Source organism: Oryctolagus cuniculus, chromosome 1, assembly GCF_964237555.1.
Source record: "Oryctolagus cuniculus chromosome 1, mOryCun1.1, whole genome shotgun sequence".
NCBI classification, from domain to species: domain Eukaryota; kingdom Metazoa; phylum Chordata; class Mammalia; order Lagomorpha; family Leporidae; genus Oryctolagus; species Oryctolagus cuniculus.
This window is the reverse complement of record NC_091432.1, coordinates 200671085-200695025: the sequence shown is the minus strand read 5'-3', so window position 1 is coordinate 200695025 and position 23941 is coordinate 200671085. Positions and strand designations below refer to the sequence as shown.

The window sequence follows — 23941 nt, the reverse complement described above, 5'->3', positions numbered from 1 at the left end:
CAGATGTGGGGCAGCTGGGACTTAAACTGGCATCTACATGGGATGCTGGCCCTGCAGGTGGCAGCTTAACCCGCTACACCACAATGCTGGCCCCTCTAGCCGGTTTTCAATGATTGTCAACATCTTTTCTAGAAGATCGATGGAAGATACTGCAACTTTTATTTTGTTTCCAACATGTCAAAATGATAACATTTTAGCAAGACCAGCTATTTAATTCTGTGTATCCAGTGTAAAATAAAAAGGCAGGCCCCTTTTCAAACACACTCAGGATGGCCGCAGCAGAGCGTCCGTCTGGCGAGGCGCTCTGCTGGGTGCGGGGCCCTCCGAGCGCACAGGTCCAGCGCCCGTGAGCTCTGCATGGACGGGAACGCCTTCATGAAGTACCCGGACCTTCAGTGATCTTTGATCCTTCGGTCTGTAGAGTTCGACTAGACATACAGCAGGGATCCCAATGGCTGTTGAATGAAGAGTTGAGTGCTAACCTGTGGTTTTCCAAACCCATGAGAAAGTTACTTGCAGCCAGAACTGTCTTCCTCTGAACAGTCTATTAGATGTACTAAGCAATGGGTTCCTCTAGTCCTGGGTAATTCACACATCGTGTCCTAGCTTCTTGGGAGCTTGGGGCCACATGTGAAGGTTCAACTGGCTCATTCAATGAGTATTGAACAAATGCTCTGTGTCAGGTCCTGTACCAGGGACTGAAGACTCAAGGATAAATAAGCCAGCCCCTGCCCGCCAGGAGCTTACAGTCTAGCGTGAGAACGTCACAGCAGCTCGGAGCCGGAGAGGATGTCCTGGGTGTCTGGCATGGTATCTGCACCACTTTACATTTCCTGCAAATGTGAATCTAAAATTTAGCAGAAAGCACAGTCTGCAAGTAGAAGGTGCAGTGAAATGTAAAAGAAACCCAAATGTTTGCTCTTTAATAGAAAAGCCATGCAACCTGTCTGTATCTGGACAGCTTAGAAAAGCTGCAAGTGCTGCCTAATTTAAAGACTTGGGACCAGATTCAAATTTTAAGTTATTTTATTATCTCTGGATGACACTTTGGTTTCTAGTGACACGTGTACTATATCCACACATACAGGAGGCTGTCTGTATGGGAAACATGGCCCTTGGGGCTCTGGCTGAAGCCTGTCACCCTACCACTAATTCATTTACAACTAAAGAGAGCCGCATAAAAGTGATTTGGAGAGTTTTTCATAATTTGCATTATCATTTGAGTAGAAGCTCTTAGGACGTCATTTAGAATTCTCTCCAGGATATAAATTGTAGAACGATCTAGGAGACTGCCCTGCACCTCCAACATGTGCTACTCTCAGCACACAGCTGAGTGGTTACTGACAAAGTCCTCTTGTCCGTGTGGACTTTATTTTCATTTCTCCCCCTGCGCGCTTCCTCTCTCCTTAAAAGCATGAAAGAGCCCTCCGCCAATCGGGGCCTTTGTCGCTGGCACGCTGCGGTCTATCCCGCCACCCGGCGGCGTCTTGGTTGGTAGCAGCTGGCCTAGTTTCAGCCTGGAACTGGGCGCTCGTACTTCCCGGACGGTTGCTGTGACAGTCAAGGGGCAGAAAGCAACCAGGGGGCCGTAGCAGACTGCGTGCCCGGAGTCTGTCCGATCAGACGGAGGCGCTCGGGACGCCCAGCTCGCCACACGGGCACGCGGCAGGTCAGGAGGCGGCAGAGCACGCTGCTTAGCAGATAGAAAACAAGCCCACAGTCCAAGGCAGATGCTGTTCTAGGCCTCGGGCCTGCGGGAAGCACCGGGGACAGGGACTGAGGCGTCGTATGTTACAGCCCGTGCGCGTCACAGCTCAGTAGGGGTCTGCAGTAACACATGACGACTGTGACTCCTCATTGGGAAGAAGTGAGTTACACCGAGTGCACTAGTTAGGCGGCGCGGCACACTTACACTCCTGAAAGACTTGCATCAAAAATAATTCCAAGATTGTGGTTTTGGCACTTACAAAGTTAGTGATCCAAATTCCTGCGTGCCGTCCCCTTCGGGACGTGGCAGGCTGTGGGGAGTGCAGTCTCCCAGCGCTCGGCCCGCTGGTCAGTCGGTGGGGACGACTGTCATCAGCCCCGGCCTTCCAACTACAAGTGTCAGACACGCGGCGCCAGGACCGCGGACTGGGGGGTCCGGGCACGCCCGCCCCACGGTACACGCGCCGGGGGTCACAGCTCTGACAGGCGTGCAGCGTGGTCCCGGCTCCAGAGCCAGGAGCAGGGAGCGTGTGATTTACCGCGTCCTTGCTTGTTTTCCTAAAATTTTTGGTATAGCTGCCTCTTTGATATCCACGACAAAACAGACGTGTGCTTTGGGCTTCTGAGGGGGGAGAAAAGACCAGACACACATTTTTAACAGACTAAATTAGAGCTGTCTTCTGCTTTACACACTTCATTTTCACAACTAAAAATAAGGAACTATTTATTACATACTTGGCCTTAACTAATACAGCACTGCCATAGACAGACCTTTCTGGAGGAAGCTTTTGAAAACAGAACCACTTATACTACAGTTACCAATGATGTATTACATTACCACTTAGAATACATTCACCAACTTTCGCGAATAAAAACATTTAAAATTTAGAGTAGAAAACACGAGATTCGATTTTCCCTTCGCTGGGAAACGGGGCCTGGACGCGCCAGGGGCTGCCTCCCACCCTCAGGCCCGTGTTTGCTGCGTGCTGGCCGAGGCCCTGGTGATGGGGACGGTGCCTCAGGAGGACAAAGGCTCTCCTGGGGGTTTGCTGGCTGTGTGTGTGTGAAAGTCTCACCTCTGAGGCTTCCCCCCCCCCCCCCCCAGGGATGCTTGCCCTCACTGTCCTTCTGTCTGACAGCTGTTTGTCCTGCTTGTGGCTTTCCGGTTACAAATGGACTTTGATGTGTGTCCTCATCAGCCTTGCAGAGGTTCTTTTACCTGAACCAGAAGGTGAGCCGGGTCTGGAGGTCTAACCCCAAACTTCAGAAGATGCTACACAAACTTACAAGCCCGAGGACTAACCTTTAACTAAAAGGTGCAATGGTAGAGCAGCAGGCACAAGCTTTGGCCTGCGATAATCCCGGGTTGGAACGCCGCTGCTGCCGCCCACTGCCGACTTAAGGTAAACCACCCAGCCCTCCTAATCCTCCTGCCTCACCTTCCCCCCAAAGCAAGCTGGGGCTCATCCCACTGACTGTGAGGTGTCTGGGAGGAGCAGCAAAGAGTGTAGTTACCTGAAGCACAACTGGTACTCTGTAGCGGTTCAAAGAACCAGTCAGTGGCTGAGTTCAGAGTTGGGCACCATGTGGGGGCAGCATTTGACAGGGAACTCTGGCCAAGGCTGCTACAATTCATGTCTTGCCTATCATCAGATTGTGGTACTTGGTAGCTTATTTTTAATGATGACATCTTTGGATGGATCTACATCCCAAAATGTACTTTAAGTATGTGTTTTTCACATAATTTCTGGCAAGCCTGTTCTTACTACACTTTGTGGTAATTTTCAATGACCAAAAAATTCCTTTCTTCAACTTCTGTGGTAAAATTATCTAATTCTTAAAACTAGTTTGAAAACCAACAGTGCTCCCAGTGAGAATGTTTATCACCTCCGTGCCTGTATGTGAATGTCTGTTTGGTAGGTCCTACAGAGAAATATCCTTTTTATTCAAGTATTTAGGTTGCCGAAGCTTTTCGGTACGATTGAAAACACTTCCCCTGTGTGGCTGGTGTTCTTGGCTCTACCACATGCTTTCCTTTTTCAACCTGGCCGTTTTCTGGGTACTGTCAGTAATGCGACTTACGGGAGAAGCGCTCACAGCCATGGCTTCTAACAGCACGCTAGGGTAGAAGCTGCCCTGAGCCAGGAATTCGGAGACTGGAGTTCAGCCTCTGGCTCTGCCACCAACTCTGCAGAACGACTTCAGGCCACTCGCTGAACTTCTCACCTGCCAGATAACATGGTCAATTCCTTTTCTGCCTCTAAAACGGCTTTCATTTACTTATCACTACTATTTAAATAATCAAAACACCTTCTGGGACTGTTAAGCACCAGTGGTTACAGAAGTGGTAACTGCTGTTTAAGGGTGGGTTTTTAAACTGATGGAGATCACCCAGAGATTACTTGGGGTTCCTGTTAAGAATACAGACCCCTGTCCTCTCCTTGGGTGAGGCCCAGGCTTGAGCATTTTCTACAAGCTCTTCAGTGATTACAGTGCACCCCCACATCGGAGAACACCGCCTAAGAGAATGCAGCTAAGAGGGCAAGGCTAGTACATGGCTTAAATAACTCCAGATTCTGGAAAATCTCTTCTAAATACAATCCCACTCTTCATGGAGATTCGAAGAAAGCAGCTTACTCAACAGGGCAGTGGGCCTTGTGCTTGACCCCCGGTCCCCTGCTTGATGCTTTTACTTGCTGCATTCCATAAAACAAAACAAAACCAAAAACACGCTACTTCATATCAGCACTTAGTCTGCCTTGGATGTGGAGACCACCGTGGGTAGGATGGAGTGGAAGGGGACTACAGGAGTCCTCACTGACAGAGCTGAGGTGGCGACACCTGCCCTACAGAAGACAGACGTAAGAGACCGCCGCCTCACTCGTGAGCGCCCTTCACCCCAGCACTAAGTCGCACAGATGCCACCACATCCATGGAGACACTGCGGTAAACTTATCAGTCCTCTTCTGTTCGATGGGAATAACCAAGGCCCGTCGCTTCCACTTTCCCTTCCGACGCTGCTGACGGAACAGAATACCAGTTAAGGACACATGCTAGAGACTCTAAATTCATACAAGTAAAGTGCAGAGAGGCGGTGATATCTCTCCTGGAATCTCACAACAAATCCCTCTCATCGTGAAAAAAACCTGTATAATTTTAACAGGAAACGTAAGACATTGTGTTGCAAGACTATCTAACAATTATGAGAATAATGGCATTATCTATGCTCAGAAATATAGAGCATATATAGAGAAATATAACAGCAAATTTAAAATGCCAAATATACTGATCAATGAAGATGAGATTTCTTTTTCAACAGCCAGCGTGCCAACATCAAACTTCTGGGTTTTATTCAATACTGGGATCACAGGTTGTTTCTCCTAGCCCAATGAACACTCCTGTCAAATGTCCACAATATTCACACCAAAGTGGAAAAGGGAAGGAGGGAGGGAAGAAAAAGAAGACAGGAGCTTAACAAGAGCTACTGTGCAAAATACCCAGAAGAGGTGGAGCCGAGCGGCACAGACGAGCAGGAGCAGAGGAATGGCAAGAGGATGCTGCCACGCCGCGCCACGCCACCTCGGAGATGCTGATGACCATGCGCTCAGGTCGCGGTGTGTTCGTGGACCCATAAGAACCAGGACCTTGACCCAAACTTAGATCTTCTAAAAGAAAATACTTCACCTAAATTGAAGTAATTTGTAAGTCAGAGACCAGAAGAGTTCCTTGTTTGATGTAAGTTGTGCCTAAAACTTTGGCTGATACAAAGAAACCCGGCCGCTAAGGCACCCTGAGGCAATCTGACAATGCGTCGGAGAGAACTTTGTTGTCAGTACCACGTCGTTGTGAGAGTACAGAGAACGGATCACCCGCAGGGGACTGGCTTCTCTGGGCAAACAGTCAACGAGTTCACTGCACTGTTTGTCAAATCCCAACAAGCGGATCCCGTAGCCATGAGGGGAAGAAATCATTCGCCCGTCTGGGCTGAAGCACAGTTCTTTGATATAGCCCCTGCCCACGTTGGCTTCCTCAATGTAATGAGTCAGTCGTAGAGAGCAGCGTGGTGAGACGGGTCGCACTGGAGCTCCTTCCTGGAATTCATAGACACAGGTCCACTAGGCAGAGAAGACAAATCAAGGTTAGAGACCCACACAGTGCTGAGGAGATCCCTTACTTTTAAAAAGCTCCACAGATCGCCAGTGCCATGGCACCGCTGCAGGAAAGCGATCAGATGAACACTATGCCTTTTCCAACCAGCAGGCTCTGCAGGTCCCTTACCTCCTTAAACCTGACTTACTCTGTGCTATGACGCTTTGAGGCTGCTTGTGACTTCAACAGTGATGCAGTCCCTTTTCTGAGGACAACCACCATTTTGATCTTTAAAATATTCCTGGGGAACATTCAAGCCCTATGGTAACTTTTCCCCTACAGACCTCAAGGCTCTTCTCTCCTTTTAGCCTCTCTAGAGCCAGTGAGATACTTGGAACATTCTTGCCTTTCAGAGTGTTGAAAATCATGAAGCCATTTAAGACCCTTCCCCCTAAGAACCCATTTAGATCTCTTCCTTTTCTAGTTTCCCCTGGTTTTTAGGAAGAGATAATTTTAATATTCAATTGGCTTAACAAAACTTCACATTTAGCCATTATAGCTGAACCATCTCAGTCCCACGTTTATTATGTAAGTTTGTTTTGTTTTCTTCCCTCCATTTTTACCTTAAAAACAATTGAGAGGCCTAATTTGAGGTGATCATGGCCCTTTAAAATACTTCCCAGCTTCCTAACACTAGGCAGGAAAGGAGTAAGAGTTTGCAAGGGATAAAGATACCAGGAAGCAAAAGAAGTCAGAAAGGTAGGGAAGCCAGCTCTCCAACAGTGTGCACCCTGGAGGGTGGGGACTTGTGTCCAGGGCTAAGGTCTGCACACTTGGCAATGGCAGTCTGGCCCATCTGCCTTGTTGAAGGCGGAGTGCTGCCACCTGTACCTCCTGATCATCGGTGTTGCTTGAGCACCGAAGAAGAGTGGCCCAGCCTTTCGGGTGCAGCTGTAAGGACGTAATGCAGTTTCCACGGTCTCTTTCACCAGGAACTTCAGGGGTTAAGACTTCAAGACTGTTTCGTGGTGAAACTCCTGAGATACAAAAAAAAGGATAGAAGATTCGTGTTATCTGAGGACTAAGACAGCTCATCAGAGCTTTGATTTCTAGCAGGCTCATCCTGGGCTTTCGTTCCTGAGTCTGCCCCTTGTGCTGCCACACGTAAAGAAAGTGGTGCCTCACCAACGATTGTGTGTGTGGATTCTGCGGGTGCAGGCACGGGAAAGGGTATGCCTAGAACTAAGGAATTCAAGGTTCTGCTGAGGAGTCTCCAGCTTCAGACCCCAGTTGATGAGGGGTCCCTTTGATTTGGATCTTCATCTCAGAAAGCCCTTTAAGAAACAGTTATGTGACATGGGAGAAATCAAGAAAGTTAAAAGAACAATTCTCATGTCAGAAACTGGTGTTCTCCAGTCCAGAGAGGGCAGTACTGGGAAACCATGAATATTGCATTCAAGTTGACGACAGCATCAGGATATTTGGTCCCTCTGATTCACAATGGGGTTACATCCCCAGCTGAAGATGCACTTGACCCTGAGCCTCCTGAACACGCTGGCTTAGCAACACAGTGCGTCGTAGGGTGCGGGCTCAACTGCGCTGGCTGGGAGCTACTGCTCACTGCCCCTGCCAGCATGAGACAGCATCACACTGCCTAGCAAAGGACCAAAATTCAGAATTCAAAATGCAGTTTCTATGAAATGCATATAGCTTTCACATCAGAACTGCAAAGTTAGCTGAACCATTCTAAGTTGGGGGCCATGAATACTGTAACAACAGACAGACAATTTTGGAGGTGAGGGAGGGCACTTCACACAGAGGCACATCAAAACAAGAGATGCGACACACTGCACATCACACCTCTTCCTGGCGCCTCGACGGTGCCCTTTCTTCCTCCCTAGCCCTGTTGACAGTAACTGCTGTTGGGGATGGAATATGTTCTGGCCTTCAGCCACGTGGAGAACCATTTTCATGGACATTGTAAGGAAGGAGCTTAGAAGCTTAAGAGAAATAGTTCAACTGTGGAAGGAGTTACTTTGAAGGTAAGGAGACCCCTGAGTTTGTGAACCGTTTTGCAAAGAGATCTTAAAAATTCCCTTTACATTACCACACTATTGGAGACGTGTGACGATCCTAATTACACTGTTATGACCAACCTATAACTAAAACAATGACTTCACACATGACAGAACTTTGAACAATTTTAGAGAAAAACTTCTAGTATAAGAATTCTGAAAACCTAAAACAAAAACAGAAGACCATTCTATTAAAGCTAAGCAGTGGTTTTCTGGTTGTGTCCCTTGGATGCGTCTCAAGAACTGGCAAAAGGAAGGAACCAAGTGAGAGCTGAAGTCACATGGCGAATACCAGAGGCTCAAGAGCCTCGCTAATCTTGCTTCAACCAGACCTAATTGGGTTTTATTTATTCTGCATCCTTAAGAATTTGCAGCAGATTTCATGTTAAAATATCTTCAGTGTTGAAATGAGTTTGAAAGTCTCTGGAAGGCCAGTGCCGCAGCTCAACAGGCTAATCCTCCGCCTTGCAGTGCCGGCACACTGGGTTCTAGTCCTGGTCAGGGAGCCGGATTCTGTCCCGGTTGCCCCTCTTCCAGGCCAGCTCTCTGCTATGGCCAGGGAGTGCAGTGGAGGATGGCCCAAGTCCTTGGGCCCTGCACCCCATGGGAGACCAGGAGAAGCACCTGGCTCCTGCCTTCAGATCAGCGCGGTGCACCAGCCGTGGCGGCCATTGGAGGGTGAACCAACGGCAAAGGAAGACCTTTCTGTCTCTCTGTCCACTCTGCCTGTCAAAAGTCTCTGGATAAAGCTACTATATTCACCAAAGGGTGGCACAGACCTATTCTAACACCTGAGCAGTACTCAGGATTTCCAACAATTACAACAACTTCGCCTGTAAGCCTCCCCACCCCCCATTTCCCTTTTTGTGTCCACCCTCTAACCTTCCACCTCTCTTCTTAGGCTCCTCAAACAGTATTTCTTCCCTCAATTCCAACTCTCTATAGCATAAAACTGCTATATATTTGTTTTGTGTTCACCACTGGCCAATAACAGGCAAGCATATGAACTATTCTTAAATTAACTTTTTCCCTCATGGATGGCATAGTCACCAATCAATAAACACTTGTTTCTTGATCATTTTGCTGACTTACCATAGCTCACGTAGAAGGGGGAGAAAAAGGTAGATCTGCAGAGACATTTCTACTACAAATCAAAGAAATGTTAAACCTACAGGCATACATCTTTTACATTTAAGGGAAGGACTTTTTTTAAGATTTACTTATTTGAAAGGCAGAGTTAAAGAGAGGCAGAGAAAGGTCTTCCACTGGTTCAGTCCCCAGATGGCTGAAATGGCCATAGCTGTGCTGATCCAAAGCCAGGAGCCAGGAGCTTCTTCCCTGCAGGTACAGGGGCCCAAGGACTTGGGCCATCTTCTGCTTTTCCAGGCCATAGCAGAGCTGGATAGGAAGTGGAGCAGCCAGGACTCTAACCAGCACCTATATGGGATGCTGGCACTGTAGGCAGTGGCTTTACCTGCTATGCCACAGTGCTGGCCCCAGGGAAGGACTTCTTAACCGTTAAGTGAAACATCACAGGCTTCAACACCCAGGGGACAGGGAAAGTCTAGCCATCAGTTGGGTTAGAAAGGGCTGTCCAGACATTTTACTGAGTTGTCAAACAAGAGAACCAGTACCTACCAGGTGAAGCCATCCAGAGAAAACAACTCAGAAGTCTAAGGTTTAGTCCCTGTCCTAAACATCCAGGTACAGACAAGCCTACCTCCGAAAACTGACCAAAAATGAGTCATGTAACCATTAGTACTCGGTGCACCAAGAGGATAAACAGTAAGTGGTGCTGGGCCAGTGCTGTGGTGCAGCGGGTTAAAGCGCTGGCCTAAAGCATCGGCATCCCATATGGGTACCGGTTCTGGTCCCGGCAGCTTCTCTTCCGATCCAGCTCTCTGCTATGGCCTGGGAAAGCAGTGGAAGATGGCCCAAGTTCTTGGGCCTCTGCACCCACATAGGAGACCTGGAAGAGGCTCCTGACTTCGGCTCAGCACAGTTCTGGCCATTGCAGCCACTTGGGGAGTGAACCAGCAAATGGAAGACCTCTCTTTCTGTCCCTCTCTCTGCAACTCTTTCAAATAAATAAAAATAAATCTTTAAAAAAAAATAGTAAATGGTGCAAGGGCTAAGACGAGGATCAGTATGGAGAGGGCCAGCATGACAGGCAGAATGCATTTCAGCTAGGGGCAGAAGGGCAGAGCATCCAGTTCTGCCAGACTGGCTGGGGGGAAACTGGCAACTACAGACGGGGCCAGACTGCAGCTCATTTTATTCCAATGCTGTCAGGCATTGCAGGGGCAAGGAAATGGAGGAGCAAAAGCCTCCTGGACTTGGGACCAAGTGACTTTCGCTATCATCCTCTCCCAACTAGACCAAATTTGGTCCAGGTGATAAAACCAAAGCTCAAATTCCCTCGAAGATTTAAGCCAAAGCCAGTCAAACCTCAGGGAGAAACCGCCTCATCTCTAATAGCTCCTATTTGTTTATAGATTAAAACCAACCAAGTAAAGCTCTGCGGTACTGCGGGATTTTATGTGACTTCTCACGTACCTTCTCTTTGAGAGGCTCGTGACATGTGTTTCTCAGAAGCTGAATTGGAATCGCTGTGATGACAAGGTGAACCAGAAATTCTAGGACCAGAAGAACTTGACGAAGTGGTCAAATCTTGAAAATACAAAGAGTTCTGACAATTAGCCTAGAATAACTCTGGTAGTGTCTTAACTCTTTAATTATCTATTTTGAACCATAGTTTTGAAATCCACCTGAAACATGGCAAAAAAAAAAAAAAAAAAAAAAAAACTGGGCTATGAACTGAACCAAGGAAAGGCAGGGCTGTTCTTTGAAGTGTCCTAAGGCCTAGGCCCATTCTAAAATCTTTCAGACCAAAAACTTGCTTATAGGAAATGAAAAACCAAATAAGCATAGTATTTTATTCCCCATCATTTATATACTGAAAGGAACCAAATAACTCAGGGAAAATTAAATTAAGCTATTTGGCCTGTTGGTTAATGTTACAGTGGGTCCAAAAATATTCCCATTTTTGGGAATACAGACCAATCGTCCTCTAAAGCATACCAAAAAATTTATCACTCTTGAAATTATACAAGCCCTGTTTGTGAAATATAGTACAAAGCTTTATCTCCAAATCTGCAGAAGAAACAAAATGCGCATCAGGTAGTTTGAGTGTGATGTACCACACCACACAGCACTCTGATTTCATCACACTTTTCTGGCGGCCCCACCTCTACAGGGAATTCTAAGTAATCTGATTTCCTATCATGTTATTTGGCATCAGAAATACCTTTAGGAGACTGAAACCTTCTTGGCTGTTGAGTCAAAGTTCAACTAGACCTTCTAAATCACTATTTCTCACTAAGCTAAAGTTGGTTATCAATATTTAACTTTTTTAGAAAGGCAGTTCTGAATTAAAAAATATTATATTCACTAATCTATTAGTCTTGCAGGTAGGTTGGTAAAACTTAAATTTCCACTTTTATCAATTAAATTGGGCAACTGTACTATAATTATGCTACATCCTCCCAAAGGAAAATAAGTGACCCTGGGAACTCAGATTCTGATCATTTTAAGCTGCCTTCTAATAGCAGCTTAAACATCTTGTGATCCAAATGTTTTTTCTGGGTTCTTGTTCATAAACACAATATTATAAATGATATGTTCCCAGACCAGTCCTCTCCTTCCCAAAGGTAGATGAAATGGTCTCTTTAATGTTGATCAAGTGTAGTACTTAAGTTTTTTTCTAAGCCCCAAGATCACTTATGTTTAATGGAATCAGCAATGGGAGAGGGGACACAACACAAATCTACAATGATCGTTAACTTTAAAGCTGTGCTGGACTCCAGGACCTGACACTACCATGGGCCATCACAAACCTTTCAGTGTGATGATTCAGAAGTACTGATGAAAGATTCTTTGGCTAGCAGAAAGCTAAGATAAAATATTTTTTATAGTTATTCATCCTAGCCCACTTTTGATATAAATTAATGCTGTCAGAGATACAATCAAATCATTTCACTACCTTGGGAAAAAGAGCTATCATCGAGCTTTCTAAAGAATGCTTCTGAATCTTGTTTCCTTTGTCCTGCTATCATTCTCAGAATAGAAATTGATGCCATTCTTATGTCTAAGATTATTTCGAAAACTCATTTTGTCAAAGAAAAGCTTACCAGAATTTGATGTAGTTCTTCTTGCTCTCAAAATGGGATAGCTGCCTACTTCTAAAGACTTGGTTAAGTCAAGATCATGCAAAATCAAGAGATATCCAGAGGACGTTGAGATCAACATTTTGGAACAATCTGGTGTTAATCTCATTCGCATGAGAAAACGTGTATGAAAGAATTTCTTATGTGGACACCCATCTTCTGTACACCTATAAAGAAATCAACCCAACAAAACCTAGAGTTACCATAACATTAAAATTTGATTTCAATTCAAAATAGAATTTACAGTCAACGTACATCTAGATTTACACATGTGCAACAACTTTTGTGCTCACCATTCGTTCTTTCATCTCCAGCCTGCCTTTACAGACCATTCTCCTTCTGAAGAACATCTCTTAGGAATGTTTAAAGTAAGACTCTGTTGAGGTAAATTCTTTTTATTGCCCTGAAAATCTTAATTTCACTTTTCCTTTTTTAAATTTATGTTTTAAACATCTATTTTCATCTACTTAAAAGGCAAAGTAACAGAAAGAGACAGAGACACTGTCCATCTGCTAGTTCATTCCCCAAATGTGTGCAACAGCCAACGCTGGGCCAGGACAAAGCCAGGAACCTGGAACTTAATCTGGGTTTCCCATGTGGGTGGCAGGGCCCACGCACTTGAGCCATCATCTGCTGCCTCCCAGGATGTAGGAAGCTGGATTGGAAGCCGAGTAGCCAGGACTTGAATTGACACTCCAATATGGGATCCAGGTGAGACCAGTGTTGTGGTGCAGTGGGTTACAGCCATGGCCTGCAACACCAACATCCCATGTAAGTGCTGTTTCAAGTCCCTGCTGCCCCACTTCCACTTCAGCTCCCTGCTCATGTGCCTGGGAAAGCAGAAGATGGCCCAAGTATTTAGGTCTCTGCACCCACGTGGGAGACCTGGAAGAAGCTCCGGGCTTTGGCCTGGCCCAGCCCTGGTTGTTATGGCCATCTGGGGAATGAACCAGTGGATGGAAGATCTCCATCTTTCCTCTCTCTGCCTTTGAAACAAACTTTTTTTTTTTTTTTAAGATTTATTTATTTGAAAGAGTTAGAGGGAGGCACACAGAGAGGTCTTCCACCTGCTAGTTCACTCCCCAAATGGCCACAATGGCTGGAGCTGGGCTGATCCAAAGCCAGGAGCTGCTTCTGGGTATCCCACATTGGTGGAGGGGCCCAAGCACTTGGGCCATCCTCCACTGCTTTCCCAGGCTCATCAGCAGGGAACTGGACTGGAAGTGGAGCAGCCAGGACCCAAACTGGCGCCCATGCTGGTGCTGCAGGCGGTGGCTTAATCCACTACACCACAGTGTCCCCCCCCCCCCCCAAATAAATCTTTAAAAAACAAAAAGGGCTAGGGGGAAATCCAAGCATCCCATACAGCAGCTTAACTGCTGTGCCATTATGCCCAATCTGTACTCTTCTTTTGATAAAAGGGTTAGCTGAGCATAAAACTCATATCGACTTAACAGTCAATAGTTATTTCTTTCTGCTTATCGAGGCTAAGTCACTTTGGATAATTTCTCTTCTGGCTGATCTTCTTGTCTTATTGAAATTTCACTCTGATATTTGTAAATCTGGATTTCTTTAGATCTTTACTGGGATTCATTTGAGTTTCCAAATCTCAAGATTCATGTTATTTACGCAGTTGGGAAAATCCTCAGTCATTATTCCAGTATTGCCTTTGGCCTGTTACTTGTTAATTCTTTTGCAGCTCCAGGTGTTTGAAACATTCTCATTTGACTCTCCTTGTCTAATAACTATTCCTTCATGTCTTCCAAGTTTTATATTGAGGTGACTTTTCAATATTTACCCTCTAATTTTGTATTTAAGAAAATTTGCAAAGCAGAAAGGCTGAGAGTGCTCTTACCTGCTGGCTCACACTCCCAATGCCTCTAATGGCTCCCAGCTGGGCCTGGAACCCTCTCCTGAATGGGCAGCAGGAACCCAACCACTTGAGCCATCAACTGCTGCCTCCCCAGGTCTGTATTAGCATGAAGCTGGAGTCTGGAGCCAGAGCCAAGTATCAAATCCAGTTACCCTAATACAGGACGTGAGCATCTTGACTGCTAGGCCAAAAGGCCCCCCCCCCCACCTTTTTTTAAAGATATTTCTTTATTTCTTTTTTCTTTTCTTTTTTTTTTTTTTTTTTTTTTTGACAGAGTGGACAGTGAGAGAGACAGAGAGAAAGGTCTTCCTTTGCCGTTGGTTCACCCTCCAATGGCCGCCGCGGCCGGCACGCTGTGGCCGGCGCACCGCACTGATCCGATGGCAGGAGCCAGGTACTTCTCCTGGTCTCCCACGGGGTGCAGGGCCCAAGTACTCGGGCCATCCTCCACTGCACTCCCTGGCCACAGCAGAGAGCTGGCCTGGAAGAGGGGCATCCGGGACAGAATCCGGCGCCCCGACCGGGACTAGAACCCGGTGTGCCGGCGCCACAAGGCGGAGGATTAGCCTAGTGAGCCGCGGTGCCAGCCAAGATATATTTATTTCAAAGGCAGAGTTGCAGAGGGAGAGATCTTCTGTTCTGGTTCAGTACCCAGATAGCCCCAGGCTGAAGCCAGGAACCAGAAGCTTCATCCGGGTCTCCCACATGGGTGAAGGGGCCCAAGCTCTTGTTCCATCTTAATGCTGCTTCCCCAGGTGCATTAGCAGTAAGCTGATGAGAAGTAAAGCAGGGGCTCAAGCTGGCACCCATACAGGATGCTGGCACTGGAGGCGGTGGCTTAACCTGCTGCATCACAACACCGGCCCCCAAATCTATATTTTTAAAGCTGTGTCTAGGACTGTTATTGTGGCACATACCATACAGGCACCAGTTCATGTCCTGGCTGCTCCACTTTCAATCCAGCTCCCTGCTAATAGCTTGGGAAAAGCAATGGAAGATGACCCAAGTGCTTGGGTTCCTGCTACTCACATGAGACCCAGATGAAGCTCCTAGCTCTGAGAGGAAGACAGATCTCTGCCTCTCTCCCTCTATTTCTGTAAATCTGACTTTCAAACAAATCTTTTTGCGCTGTATCTGATTTGCTATTTGACCCATCCCATGTCTTTAAAAAAATTGCATAGCTGTATTTTTTAAACTTCTTTAAGTTCTATTTGGCTCTTTTCCAAATTTGCAATCTTTTTGATAATTTCATTTACTTTTAAAAATTTTAACTCATAAATCTACTCAAAGTACATAAATAAAAGTTTAAAGAAAATACCTATGATTCATCACTAATTTTGTTAAGTTGAACAATACCCATATTTTAGAAGCACCTCTTTCTCTTCTGTTGTACCTCATTTTTGCATTAAGCAGTGTTTTGTCTTGGGATTATTGATCTCTTTAAAAAATTTCTTATTTGTACAGGCCTCTATATTAGAACCTTTTGTCCCCATAAAAGATCTAAAAGGCAGAGTGACAGAGCATTCTACTCCCCTAGTTCATTTACCCAAAGACTACAACAGCCAGGTCTGTGCCAGACTGAAAGCGGGAGCCAGGAACTCCATCCTGGTCTCCCTGTGGGTGGCAGGGGCCCAAATACCTGGCCCATTATCAGGGACCTGGATGGAAAGTGGAGCTGCCAGGCCTTGAACCAGAGCTGATATGAGGTGCTGCTGGTGAGCAGCAGCTTCACCTGCTGCCCTGCGACACAGGCCCCTCAAGTACCTGATTAGTTTCAGCTGTCAGCTCAGGACTCAGTGTGGGGAAACAGTGGGAACTCCTGGGTGCAGGAGTTGGGCTTGAGCTTCACAATACAGGACGAAAATTCTAATGTTAGTATTCAACAGGAAGAAGGTTCAGGTGCCCTGAATTCAATGTTCAGTGTGCATATCACCACTTAGTCTCCTTGCTTTTTGGTAAAGTACCCAGGCCTTCAAATCTATTTGGCATCCATTAATACAGATTCTCTATCCTTTTTAGTGGATAAAATTAGAAACTTCTGCTAAAATAGGAGGTTGACTGCACACTGGTATGGATTAAGGGAGGAGAAATAAACTTTTTTAAAGACTTATTTATTTAGAAAGAAAGGGAGAAACAGACATTCCATCCACTGGTTCATTCCCCAGCTGGCTGAAAAGGCCAGCTTTGGGCCAGGTCAAAGCCAGGTGCCAGGAGCTTCCTCTGGGTCTCCCATGTGGGTAGCAAGGACCCAGATACTTAGACCACCTTCTGCTACATTCCCAGGCCATTAGCAGGGAGCTGGATCGCAAATGAAGCTGCCAGCATCGCAGGCAGCAGCTTTCCTTACTGTACCACAACGCCGGCCTGAGAAATAAATTAAGTAACTCTGACTTGAACCCCTTTTATTACAGAGTACCCAAAGTTGTCAATGCCTATGATTTTTGAAGATTCTATGTAAATTGTCTTAAATTTTTAACTTTTCCTCACTAGCAGCTTAAGGTTCAACTTTCTTGAACTTAAGTAAACTTAAGTCAGTAGGAGTCATCTATTTGCTTTCTAGCTTCCAAAATTCTGTTCCCATTGTTTCTTCTCCCATCTTGCCATATTTATCCGTTTATTCCCTTTATTTTATAATTTCCTTCTTGGGGTGGGCATTTGGCACCAGGAGTTCAGTTGCTACTTGGGACACCTACATTCCATATTGAAGTCCCTCATTCCAGTCCCGGCTATTTCTTCCCATACAGCTTCCTTTAAGCACACCCTAGGGGGCAGCAGGCAATAGCTCAAGTACTTGGGCCCCTGCTACCCACATGGGAGACCCACACTGACATCCAGGTTCCTAGCTTCAGCTTGCCCCAGCCCTGGCTGTTGCAAGCATTTGGGAAGTGGATGGAAGATCTCTCTTATTTCTCCCTTTCAAGTAAATAAAAGGAATATTAAAAATTAAACCAAAAATAAAATCTTCTTGTAGTTTTAGAGGAGTCTTCTAATCTATGGACTCTTTCACTCAAGTGAAATTTTATAATTTTCTCTAAGTTATACACATCTTCTGTTAGAATTTATTCCTGTGAACCAACTAAATTTTTTATTTCAAGAAATTGTTTTTATAACACTATGCATATTTTGACCACAAGTACTTTTTACTGTTTATTTTAAATAAAAATGGCATATGTGAATGGTATACAACACATGTTAAAGCAGGTATACACTGTGGAATTTCTAAATCAAGTAAGTTAATATACACATTATCTCATACACTTGTGTGAGATTTACTTTTTTAGCAAATTTCAAGAATCCAACACATTAACTATGCCCACCATGTTGTACAATATAAACCTCCTGAACATATTTACTGAAATTTTATATCCTTTGACCAACATCTCTTCTATTCTGTCCCTTGTACTCACCTACTCACCCTCTGCCCTTAGAAGCAGAAAGTAGAATGGTGATTACTATGAATTCCATTTTTTTAGATTCCACATATATGCAGTATTTATCTTTTTGTACCTGGCTTATTTCTTCCAGGCTTATCCACTTATTGCAATGACAAGATTTCCTTTTTAAAAGCTGAATAGTATCCCAATATGTATGTGTATGACATTTAAAAAATCCATTCATCCACTGATATATCTTTGCTATAATGATTTAATTTCTTTTGGATAAATACCTAGTAGAAGGATTGCTGTATTATATGGTATTTCTATTTTTAATTTAAGGAACTTTCCTATCTCCCATAATTTATAATCTAACAATCTTGGTTACCTTTTACTAAGTCTAATCATTTCTCTGAAGAATTTCTAGGATTTTCTATATAGACCAGAATCTAGAAAACCATGGCCCATTGGTCAAAGCGGACCCACTGCCTGTTTACATAACAAATGTTAATAAAAATGAATATAGCCACATCTTTATGTATTATCTGCAGATGCTCAGAGGGTACCCTACAGTATCTGAAGTATTCATTATCTGGTTCTCGACAGAAACAGTTCGCCAACTCCTGACAATCATATCTGTGAATGATAGTAACTTTTTTTTTCCTTTCCAGTCCTTACGTATGATGGTACTTCAAAAAGTTCATGAAAGATGCATATTATGAAAACACTATGCATGGACTTCAAAAATTTTTTGCACCAGGATTAATTTCCTGTAGTGCCCTTATATATTTATTTCTTTCTCTTATTGAAAGAAACTAGGACCCTGCTTCCCACTGATTCTGTGACACTGATGTGAACAACATTACTAGCAGTGGGCATGTTCTCCTTCCTGATTTCATAGTGAAAATATTGCAAGACTCACCACTAATTAACTTAAAAAAAGACTGCTTTATTGAGGTATAGTTTACTATAAAGTTAATTCATCTTAAGTGTATAATGAAATGATTTTTAGCTTAATGGGCACTAAATTATAGTTAAAAGGAGAAAAGTTTTATTCTATTGTATAGTAGAGTGACTATAATATAATAGTAATAATTTTTAAAAGGCCAGATGAAAGGATTTTGAATATTTTACCATTAAAGAAATGATAAAATGAGGTGACAGATATATCTACCTTGATTTGAACGTTATACAATGTATATACATATTGAATCATTATATAGCACCCACAAATATGTACAAATTTGCTTTTTAGAAAATTTTAAAAATGATTTTTAGTAAATTATAGAGTTCAGCGGTCATCAACGCAATCCAGTTTCAGAACATTTTCTCCACCCTTAAAGGTCCCTCCCGACTATTAGCAAACACTTCTGGTTCCCACTCCCAGCCCAGTCAGTCACTAACCTGTTTCTGTACACTTGCCTACTTGGAAAATTTCTTTAATTTTTTTGACAGGCAGAGTGGACAGTGAGAGAGAGAGACAGAAAGGTCTTCCTTTTGCCGTTGGTTCACCCTCCAATGGCCGCCACGGCCGGCGCGCTGCAGCCGGCGCACCGCGCTGATCCGAAGGCAGGAGCCAGGTGCTTCTCCTGGTCTCCCACGGGGTGCAGGGCCCAAGCACTTGGGCCATCCTCCACTGCACCCCTGGCCACAGCAGAGAGCTGGCCTGGAAGAGGGGCAACCGGGACAGAATCCGGCGCCCGGACCGGGACTAGAACCCGGTGTGCCGGCGCCGCAAGGTGGAGGATTAGCCTAGTGAGCCGCGGCGCCGGCCTGGAAAATTTCATATAACTAGAATAAGTATTCTTTTACAAGCTGGCTCTTTTTTTTCCCCAGTTAACATTAATTGTTTTGAGATTCATACATATAGTAGCAAATATGGATACAAATTTGTCCATTTTTCAATGCCAAATAGTATTCCATTGTACAGATGTAACAAATCTTGTTTATCTACTAGTATTTACCACTTGATGAATATACAGATTGGTTTCATTTGGGGGCCATTAATAATGTTACAATAAACAAGTCTGTGTTCCCATATGTGCTAACTTCTCCTGGGTAGATATCTGGGAGTAGAATCATTGGGTCATATGGTAACTCATTATTTAACATTTTATAAAGTTGTCTTAACTATTTTCTGAAATGGCTCTAACCACCAGTTATGTGGGTTCCAGCAAGCAGAGTTCCAGTTTCTCCACATGCCAATAGTTGTTATTAATAACATGGTGTGTTCCAATCCATGAAATAGAATCTCTCCATTCACAAATTTTGTTTTTCAGCAATGTTTTATAGTTTTCACTGTACAAACTTCGTACTTCAAGTTCATTATTTAAGTATTCTTTTAATGTGAATGCGGTTTTCATTTTTTTTATTTCTTGCTTATAACTAGAAATGCAATAGATTTTTTGTTTATTGTATCTAGAGCCTGCTAAACTTATTCTAGTGGGCTTTTAGTCAATTCCTTAAAATTTTCTATGTAGTAGTATTGTCTGCATATGAAGAACGTTTTATTTTTTCCTTTCCAATCTGGATGCATTTTATTTCTTGCCTGATTACACCTCCAACTCAATGTGAGACAGTGGAGAGTGCCTTGTACTCAATCTTAAGAGGAATACATTCAGTCTTTAAACATTGTGATTTTAGCCACAGGTTCTTCATAGATATCCTGTATTAGGTTAAGGAAGTTCCCTTTTGTTCATAGTCTTATCAGAAATGGCTGTTGGATTTTGTTAAATGCTTTTCTTAGATGATATAGATTTTGACATTTATTAGTATGAAGTATGTTAAACTAAACCTGCATTCCTAGGATAAATCCTACCTGGTGGTTACATCTAGTTCTTTATATATGTGGCTAGATTTGACTTGATAATATTTTGCTCAAGATTTTATATCAATTTTTTGTAGTTTTCTATTCTCACAATGTTTATCCACCATTTAGAGAAATACTAGACTCACAGTTGAATTATTCTAATCTCTAGAAGACTTTGCAAAAGATTGATAGTATTTATTATGTAAATGTTTGATAGAATTCATCAGTGAAGCCATTAGCACCCGAGATTTTCATTATGGTAAGATTTTTAATTTATCCGTTCAATTTCTTTATTTGCTACAGGTCTTCAGATCTACAATCTATTCTTGAGTCAGTTTCAGTAATTTGTGACTTCCTAGATATTTATCTAAGTTGTCTAATTTGTTGCTATAACCTTGATTATACTATTCCTTATAGTTAATTTCTGTAAGGTTGGTAATGATGTCCCCTCTTTGCTTTCTAACTATGACTGTCGAATTTTATTCTTCAACTGAAACAATCATATGGATTTACTCATTTTATCTGTTACAGTAGTAAATTATACTAATAGAACTTTTGATAAGCCATCTTTTTCTCAATAAACTCAATTTGATCATGATATTTTAATATCTTGCAGAATTCAACTTTTATTTAGAATATACCTAGATTCATATTACAGATTGGCTTTTCATTTTTTCCATCTTCTAACCTTTATTAAGTTTTGGTATCCAGGTCAAACTAGCTTCATACATGAAGGAAGGAGAATTCTCTTTTCATATCTAACCAGTTTAATTAATAAAATTAAGTGTTCTGTTACAATATTTGGTAGAAGTCACCTAAAAAACTAGTGGGGCTGCCCTTTTATTAGCAGAGAGGGTTTAATTGATTTTTTCCATTTCTTTAATGGCTATTGCAGAAGCAATGTTCAGATTACTTAAATAACCAGTACTGCATGCATACTAGCCAGTCAGGATCTTGGAATGTCCCTGCTGAAGGGTGGATGTTACCTACTGTATCATGGGAAAACTTTGAAGGTAGTATCACCTAGAAGGAGGGGCCTTGGAAAGTCAGGAGGTGCCAGGGGATAACTCAGGGCAGTGGGTGTTTGCCAACGTAGAAGTTCAACTTTTTTTTAAAGATTTTATTTGAGAAGTAGAGTTACAGACATGAGAGGGAGACCGAAAGGTCTTCTTTCTGTTGGTTCACTCCCCAGATGGCCGCAATGGCTGGAGCTGTGCCGATCTGAAGCCAGGAGCCAGGAGCTTCTTCCTGGTCTCCAATGCAGGTTTAGAGGTCCAAGGACTTAGGCCATCTTCTACTGCTTTCCCAGGCCATAGCAGAGAGCTGGACTGGAAGAGGAGCAGGTGGGACTAGAACCGGTGCCCATATGGGATGCCAGCGTCCAGGCGGAGGATTAACCTACTGCACCATGGCGCTGGCCCCTAGAAGTTCAACTTTTAACAACTCCAGCTGAACTGGTATACAATGGCTAAATATTTATTGTATAGTCAATTTCTTTGTTGTGCTTTTATCTTTATTACTTCAATATATCCACTTTCATCAGGTTTACTCTTAGATAGTTCATAAATTTTCAGTATTTTCTGATTTCACTATGAGTTCTTTGATCTTTTACTTAGGGAGTGAGTTCCTAAGTCTTTAAGCATGGGAATTTCTAATTACCTGTGTTAACTAAATTACACTGAGTTCAGGGAAATGGTTTGTGATTATAGTTTTCAGATACCAACTGAGACCTATTTTATAGTCCTATACATGAGCAATTTTTTTTTTTTGACAGGCAGAGTAGACAGTGAGAGAGAGAGAGAGAGAAAGGTCTTCCTTTTGCCGTTGGTTCACCCTCCAATGGCTGCCGTGGCCGGCGCGCTGTGCTGATCCGATGGTAGGAGCCAGGTACTTATCCTGGTCTCCCATGGGGTGCAGGTTCCAAGGACTTGGGCCATCCTCCACTGCACTCCCGGGCCACAGCAGAGAGCTGGCCTGGAAGAGGAGCAACTGGGACAGAATCCGGCGCCCCGACTGGGACTAGAACCCGGTGTGCCGGCGCCACAGGCGGAGGATTAGCCTAGTGAGCCGTGGCGCCGGCCCACATGAGCTATTTTTATACTTTGCTTCAGTGGATGTATTCAGTATCTGTTGGGAGCTGGATTGTTAAGTCTCAATAAACCTTACTCTTTTTATCTAATATTTTGCAAGATGAATATTTTTTTTCTTAGCCTAAAATAAAAAGCAAAAAAAAAAAAAAGTTTTTAAGTGCATAAAAGGTAAGAATTCCTTTATATTGTGAAATGAACCTTTTAATATAGCACCTTTTCATTTGTCTGCTATTATGGATCTGTAATTGTTTTTCTTTGGTATATTTTTTACTTTTAACTTTCCTGGGTTTACATGTTTAGTTGTAGCCCTTACGCAGAATATATGTGTAATACTTTTTATATTTGAAAAGCAGAGTTAGGAGAGACACAGAGGTCTTCCAATTGCTGGTTCACTCCCTAAATAAATAGCCATAACAGCAGGACTAGGCCAGGCCAAAGCCAGGAGTTCAGTTTCCTCTGGGTCCCTGGTCTCCCACGTGGGCTCAGGGGCCCAAGCCCCAGGCTATCTTCTGTTTTCCCTGGCAGAGCAGAGGTAGAACAGTTAGGACTTGAACTGGTGTCCACATGGGAAGCCAGTATGGCAGGCACCGGCTTTACCTGCTATGCCATAACACCAGCTCCTTTAGTTGTGTTTTTAATCCAACTTAACCCTATCTATGAACTGGTTAGTTCATACATACTTATCATGATTATTGATATTTAGGTTATAAGCCACCATATTCTTGTAATTCCTAATTTACTTGTTTTTCAAGTGATTTTTTTCTGCTTCTATTAGACGTTTTAATAAATTTTTATACTTCTATTAAATTTTCCTACTAAATTTCCTAATTTTCCTACTAAAATCTCAAAAACAAATATTTCTAAAATTTTAACAGGTATGTTTATCTTTCTTTAAAGATAATCATTAGGGGTCGGCATTGTGGTGCACTGGTTTAACCTGCAGCTCAGAGTGCCCGTATCCCCTACCAGAGGGTTTGTTTCAAGTCCCAGCTGCTGTGTGCTTCCAATTCAACTTCTGCTAATAAGCTTGGGAAGCAGTGCATGATGGCCTAAGTCTTGGGTTCTTGCCACCCACGTGATCAGCCTGGATTGAGTTTTTGTTTTTTTGACAGGCAGAGTGGACAGTCAGAGAGAGAGACAAAGAGAAAGGTCTTCCATTTGCCATTGGTTCACCCTCCAATGGCCGCCGCACCGATCCGAAGTCAGGAGCCAGGTGCTTCTCCTGGACTCCCATGCGGGTGCAGGGCCCAAGCACTTGGGCCATCCTCCACTGCGCTCCCAGGCCACAGCAGAGAGCTGGCCTGGAGGAGGAGCAACCAGGACAGATTCCGGCGACCCGACCCGGGTCTAGAACCCTGTGTGCCAGCGCTGCAGGCGGAGGATTAGCCTATTGAGCCATGGCGTCGGCCATGGATCAAGTTCTTGAATCTTAGCTTTGGCCTGGCCTACCCCTGGTTCTTGCAGGCATTTAGGGATTGAACCAGTGGATGCAAGATCTCTTTTCTTCTCTATCTGTCGCTCTGCCTTTCAAATAGACACATAAACCTTTAAAAGAAAATAAAGGCGGGGCCAGCGCTGTGGTGTACCAGGTAAAGCTGCCGCCTGCAGTGCTGGCATCTTGTATGGGTGCCGGCTGCTCCACTTCTGATCCAGTGCTCTGCTATGGCCTGGGAAAGAAGATGGCCCAGGTTCTCGGGC

General features: G+C 43.9%; 1 protein-coding gene across 2 annotated transcripts in view; it reads right to left on the bottom strand.

Annotated features, from left to right (window-relative positions):
- Positions 1 to 2804: 2804 nt before the first annotated feature.
- The window catches only part of DCAF10 (DDB1 and CUL4 associated factor 10), a 54154-nt gene continuing 33017 nt past the window's right edge, over positions 2805 to 23941 (bottom strand). For both annotated transcript variants that reach the window (XM_008263653.3, XM_051843869.2), the window contains 4 exons: positions 12062 to 12264; positions 10428 to 10541; positions 6688 to 6833; positions 2805 to 5822 (listed from right to left, as the gene is read on the bottom strand). In XM_008263653.3, the coding sequence (XP_008261875.2) occupies positions 5454 to 5822; positions 6688 to 6833; positions 10428 to 10541; positions 12062 to 12264 (832 nt within the window). In that variant the 3' untranslated portion in view covers positions 2805 to 5453. The remainder of the gene's footprint in view (positions 5823 to 6687; positions 6834 to 10427; positions 10542 to 12061; positions 12265 to 23941) is intronic.